Raw genomic sequence first — 6,759 nt, 5'->3', positions numbered from 1 at the left:
AAATTGGAGTAAGAACAAGTGTGTATGTGGAGTTTTGCAGGTTTAGTGGTATCATTTGCACCACTGGAGCATAACAGACATGATCGTAGGCAGTTAGCTAACCAAAAAATGAGCGACAGGCTAGATATCTGTGTGACCCCGAGGCCGCTGAACCGAATGCTTAAAAAAAAAAGAAGTAAAAAACAGAAGTTTTTGGTTGTTTTTTTGTTTTTGTTTTTAAAAAGGACAGCAGATAATTTAGACTGAAAGTGTTTCATCGTTGTCTCTCTGTGCAGTCGAGCTGTGAAAAATGAAGTGGACCTGCTTGCAATGGGCTCGTGGCCACGCTACAGGCTGTTTGAGACTGCACGGCGGCACGGCAGCGCTCACGTTAGCTGATGAGCAGCGCGTGCAGCAGTTCTTCACTGTAGTAGTGGTGTGCTTTTACATTCACTAATTAAGAATAAACACAAAACACAGCTGGTGATGATAATGAAGTTAAGCTTTCATTTATGAGCAAAAAAGGGAAAAACTATCTTAACAGGATGAAGGTCACAGACGAGAAGTGGACCTTTTATCTTTGACAGAGTCCTGTGCAGACCCTCAGTTCATCCACTGTCTGAAACAAAACATACAGAAATAACCCCTGACGCCCCTCTCTATGACCTCCATTACTCCTGATGAGCTACTAAACACATTTTGTTTTGTAAATGATTGTCACCATTAGGGCCAGAAAGGAGGAGAAAGCTTTACTTTGTGTTAAGTGAATCATCACACTGCGTAACTCTACAAAGTTTCTTCAATTATCTGCACGATGGCTGAACAGACTGATTTCAGTCTATGTGCAGGCAGGAGGAAACAGTTTCTTCAAATATGAAGATTCCTTTGATTTTCAGTAAACAGAAAGAATGAGAGTGCGATGGCCAAGTGCAAACACCATCCAGGGCAGAAACGACTGAATTATACTGCTAACACAACATCTGTGCAGAGAGCCGAGAAGAACTCAGAGTGAAGTTAAAGATGAGCCCAGCTCAACACAGAGGCAGCGATGAGCAGACCGGCTTGTAGCTTACATTTCTACCTGCACCTTTTTCTACAGCGCGATCACCGTGACGACTGCTCTAAAGCCTCTCTGGGCTGGTTCTCAACGCTGCTTTGTTTTATTGGCTTTGTGTTCGTAATTAATCGCTAGAAGAAAGATCTTGTGTGCGCACGTGTTAGTATAATGATTTATTTTAGGGTGTGAGACTGTAGCCTAAGCTTGGTAATTATGTGACAAAGCATTTCAGGCCATGCTGCTGAGTAATGTGAAAACAATGTAACGTCTATTATATCAAATGACTTTTTCCTGGCAACGTTTAAGTAAGGCAATGCACTGCTTTAGAAACAAAGTAGCAAGTCATTTGTGACGCACCATTTTTGTGCACGGCCCAACATTGCTTGTAAATGGCTACATGGTAGCATTTAAATGTGCAGTGTTCAGGTTCTCAGTTAGTCGCCCTTCTGAGTCACATCTTCTAAACATCAAGATGGTAACGCTGGTGGCTACATCCATCTTCTGTATACAGTCTATTCGCATAGCCATAGCTACGTGCCTGACATCACCTGATGTCACAGAGCCCAATGTTAAAAAAACAAAACAACTACTGTCTGAATTGAAGCATGTAGAGCAGTCTGAAAGGGTTTTGTTTAGACTGAGCATTTTCTGAATATTATTAAAGCCATATCTAATATTAACACTGCACTATAACAGAATACGACACAACAAGGAGAAGCAGAGTCTGTTCCTTTAAAAGAACAGAGAAGATAAAGAAATAAATCAAACATGTATTTATGATTGGCTCTCTCCAAACAGCAAGCAAGCCAAATGCATACATTTTGTTATGCAGAAACTGTGCACTGTTTTTTTGTACATGGTGTTTGAATTCTGCAGTGTTTGTTTGTGATATTTTGTGGTCTTTTAAAGGATTTTTCAGACCTTTTATCTTCTCTGCGGTCATATTTTGTGCTGTAATAATATTTTGCTCCTAGTTTCTGGCCACTTGCAGAAGAAGAAGGCTGCTTCGCTCACGTGGGAACTCATAAACACAGGCCCTCTCTGCTCAGCCCGCAAATTAGTGAGTTCAGTCGGGTTGCTGTGCGCCTGTAGGCTTGACCCTGCCGCTCAGAGGAGAAAATCAAACGCTCACGTGGCAACAGACAAACATGAGAGAGGGCGAACATGGCCGATTTATTAAGGGGCCAAATTGGGGATAATAGGCTTAGCTTATTTACCCTGCTTTTCACTAGCGGCCCCTCCTCTACCTTCATTTCAAAGCCAATTATTCCACCAGTGTCCACTATGGGAAGCTGGCAGTAAGTCATCTCCATGGCAACGCTGCCCTGACTCTCCTTCTCTCAATTTCGCTGTTTGTCAGAGTCCTTTTCCTCGTCATTGTGTTTCTAACTGTGACCTTCTCTGCCAGCGCACGACGCACACACCGATTTCACTTTGTTATTCAATTTGGCTCTTTGGAGATCTGAGTGCTTGCATTTGCACGAATACGCACAAACGTAACAGTAACACACACGCACTCAAAAAAAAATGCTTTTGTGTGTTGTGCAAATAATCCTGCTGGATGTTCTTGGCAATCCGCATCTCCAGCTCAGCCTCCTGTGAGTTTTCTCTGGCACCACTCGAGTGTGTGAGTGCGAGTGTGTGTCGGACGTGGTTGCTGTAGCTCTCTACGCTAACTATCCTGCTGATTACGGTCAAACAACAGATATCTGTGTGCATGTCAGCGTGTGTGCTGTGTGTCAACTGGGTGTACATGCGTGTGCTTAAAGACAGGTTAAGAGCCAAGTGTCTGGGCCTCAGTCTGACCCCTGCACAGCTTGTTACTGTGTGCGTGTCTGTGCGCAAGAAAAAGAGGAAGTCAAAAGTACAGCTTACTACCTAGCAACTGTCTTGTGTGTGTGTGTGTGTGTGTATACAAACTAAGTAGTACAAAGTATACATCAGGCTCTATTAGCTTTATTTGCCATGATCAGACAGCAGGGGGTGGTACATTTTTGAGACCAGACAAACACACATAACCTTACCTGACAAAAAGGCAACCTTCTCTTTGAGGATGGGAAGCACCTCCATCGCTCTCATCTCCTCATTTCTCCTGAAACCTGTGAAGAGACGAGGAAAGAAAACATGGGGTTTGAATACAAGAACGAAATAAAAAAAAGCTTTTCCCTTTTTCCCTGTTCTTGTGCAGTTGAAGAGCCCAGATTATTTGGGACAGAGCAGATTTTGTCTAGTTGTAATCTGGTGATCTGCGGCTTTTAAAACTCGGCGTGTTCAGTCCCAGTTTTGGATTGCTTGCATCAAGAGGAAAAAGTCTGTAAGATTCCCGCTCTCACGCTCACGCATACACACAATGAGACAGCGGTCAGAAACAGTAATGGTGAGACTGTGAGGCCAGACGCAGAGCTGCTAAAGCTCTTAGTGTAGCAGAGGTGAAACGGGGTAAAGAAACATTAAATGTCACAGGCCACTTTAGCTCCCATCAGCTAGAGTAATAATAAAATGTCACATTTATTGAAAAAGACTCTGAGTAGCTGGTGAATTTTCACATCTACCAAATATTGAGTGGTGAAAATGCTTGGACTATGAAGATTAAGCATAAAGGAACCTTTGACTAAACTTTGCTCTGCAGTGTAGCGATTAACATATTCACCTGACATGTAAAAATGAGAGCTTCCCAGTTAGAGAGCACAGCAGACACACATACACAGTTTGTCCCACCCCTGGGTAAGAGAGTCACTGAAAGCATATGTACTGTGTTCACAGTGAACGCAACCACAGCGGAGTATCCACAGGCGACCAGAGACAAACTTTCTCAACTTCCAGGTGAGCGACTGATGCAACGACCAATGAGAGTGGCGAATACGGTTCGCATAAAAGTTTTGAATGTTTTACTCATTTATATACAGGCTTTGCAAATAACGGCTCACATACCAGGGCAGAGCTATTACCATGATGGTTACCACGTGGTGACACGGACTTTGATCCTGTTTTTCCAGAGTTGTTTTATAACAACTCTAATTATTCAATTCAATAAGAATATCTTCTATGTCCACGTCACTCTGTAATCACTGCAACTTTGATTGCAAGCAGATTGTGTTGGAGGTAATGAAAATGAACAAGCGGCACTCTGAAAGCGCGAGGCAGCTGGGCAGCATTTACTTTTAAGGGATTAGTGTTGGAATTTTTACATATTCGTTTTGCTTTCTTTGTCCTTTGTAAATGTACAGGTAAGATAGTCCAGCACAGAAGCTCAGACACACAGCTATACAGAGGGTGATGTTGCAACTGATTAAAGCTGTTATAGCTCAAGATTCCTGTCTAACTTAAGAATTATAGAGTAGTGTGCTGTGTTTTTATTGGACATTCATAATGGCACCAAGCGGACCAATCATAGTCGTCACAGTCTACACTGTACTATATATCAACAGATGACTATAACACATGAAGTCTACGGATTGCCAAATTGACTGCATTTTATTCACCTTGCAGGACTATAAAAGTCGGCACCAAAGTGCACAGCAGTCTATCAAACATCTATAAATGTCAACCTCATTGTGGTTTTAGGGGTCGTCAGGGATGCCATATCATTACGACTGACCTTCTAGAAAAGGTGGCTGACAAAATGTTGGAACAGCAGGCAACAGACAAACACTGTTAACCATAAAGCCACAAAGCAAATGATTCTGCTACATAAGCAACAAAGCCTGCCTCCTTATTAGCCCAACACAGCTGTGTGTTTTAATACCACAAGCACTTCTGTCTCTGCGACTGCAACCCATAAATCCCGGGCAACTCCAACTGACTGTCAGCAACGAATGTAGAAAGCATCTCGACTTTCCTAATTCCCCTTCCTCTATCTGAGGAAAACATGATGATTTTCTAAATGGCACGGTTATTGAAGGCCATCGAGCTGTCAGCCACAAAACATGAATATAAATAAAGTTACCTTCACCGCTTCCTCTCTCAGTCTCCCAATGACTGACATTTTCCTATAAATAGTACTTGCTTGTATTCACTGATGAATCACACAATGGTGGCTGACCCTTTGGTTTCCTCATGAAAGCATAAACTTTCTCTTCATCGCGGCTTCTCCGATACTGCCGGAAAGACTCCTCTGGTGTAGACCATAATGACTGATGTGTTTTACATACTGGTTTGTCTAGAATAGACAATGAGAATAAACTGGAGAAAAACCCCACAGTGATAATGTGGGCTGTAAACTGTCGCCATGGAAATGTCAAGCTGAACCTCATGGGTGTGACGGTGTCAAACAAGAGACACCTTGCCGGAAGAGAGTGAACAGCTGGACGGGGATAGTCAATAAGAGCAAACCTTTTCAAGCAACTCCTGTAAACACAGAAATCCCTGAAGTGATTAAACCCACGGCCTTAAAACACACACACAAACACACACAAACACACACAGGCAGAATAAGCCCCAATTTTGTCCTTCAGACAGAGCAGAGGTCTAGTTTATATCACTGATGGCCCAGACGAGTTATATTTCCCATGTGAATCTTTTTCTTATTCTCTCCTTGACATTCTGTGTCCCACTGACGTTTGCCTCCTTTTTATTGTCAACCTGGGTGTCAGAGTAATGCCTGATGTATTTTACCGAGTTAAACCTTCAGTGTGTGTAATGGTGTACATCTATCCCCTTATGGGCGATTCCAGAAATATAACTCCACAGCATGGCAGCAGGTAGGTGTTTGGCAGTAATATGCAGTGTAAACACAGTGTATGGATTAGCACAAAGATAATACAGTGCTGTGCAAAAATCTTGAGCCACTCTCCACTCTTACATTTTGCTAGGAAAGTGGGAAATAGGTACACAGAGTTATTGTAACATGACTGATGGTGCTCCTTTGTGTGTTATCCTGTCCAGGTAAGCTTCTACTGCCCTGGCAGTGTGTTTGGGATCATTATCAGGGTAAAGAATGAAGCTGCTGCCAATCAGATGCAACCAGATATTATCGCAAGGTGGATTAAAATCTGATGGTACTTTTCTGCATCCATAATTCCATCAATTTTGACAAGATCTCCAACACCACTGGCTGAAAACCACTGTTCAGCCAAGTTCTTTTCCAATTCTGTATACCTTCTCCCTGTTTCCCTTCCTTAAGAATAGCTTCTTGAATAGCTTCCTAATCCAGAATTGTATTCAACATACTCCTTGCATACAAGGTCTTGAACAATGTTATCTTAATGACCTTATAATACCGTATCACCCCATTACACTACTTCACTCTCAGACTGCGGGCTTACTCTGTGTTCCTAGAGTATTTATAAGAAGAAAGCTGGAGGCAGAGCCTTCAGCCTCTTCTGTGGAACTGGCTTCCAGCTTGGGTTTGGGAGACAGACACTATCTCTACTTTTAAGATTAGGCTTAAAACTTTCCTTTTTGCTAAAGTATACAGTTAGGTTTAGATCAGGTGACCTTGAATCCTCCCTTAGTTATGCTGCAATAGGTATAGGCTGCTGGGCCTATACCTATCCGATTGTTCAGTCTGACGTCACTAGCCGTGTCTGGACCTAAACTCCGCTGCAGGTCCATATATCAAACGATCACTATGGCATTATTGAGAGTTGAAAAACTGTCTAAAGTCTTTCATCTTTAATAAAATGATCAGCGTTCTGCTCTACCAGGTGTAACAATTGAGTTTAATATCCAGGCATCCATGAAAACGGAATTTATGACATTTAACGGAGTTAGAAGTTAGCAGG

General features: G+C 42.5%; 1 protein-coding gene across 12 annotated transcripts in view; it reads right to left on the bottom strand.

The window, feature by feature from the left end:
* The window catches only part of LOC102213501 (triple functional domain protein), a 77,486-nt gene that overhangs the window by 38,138 nt on the left and 32,589 nt on the right, over positions 1–6,759 (bottom strand). For all 12 annotated transcript variants that reach the window (XM_005745489.2, XM_013913924.1, XM_005745481.2 and 9 more), the window contains one exon: positions 3,061–3,135. In XM_005745489.2, coding sequence (XP_005745546.1) covers positions 3,061–3,135 — 75 coding nt within the window. The remainder of the gene's footprint in view (positions 1–3,060; positions 3,136–6,759) is intronic.

This window comes from Pundamilia nyererei, unplaced genomic scaffold (assembly GCF_000239375.1).
Source record: "Pundamilia nyererei isolate P.nyererei 1_Seehausen unplaced genomic scaffold, PunNye1.0 scaffold00159, whole genome shotgun sequence".
NCBI classification, from domain to species: domain Eukaryota; kingdom Metazoa; phylum Chordata; class Actinopteri; order Cichliformes; family Cichlidae; genus Pundamilia; species Pundamilia nyererei.
This window is presented reverse-complemented; position numbering and strand designations above follow the sequence as displayed.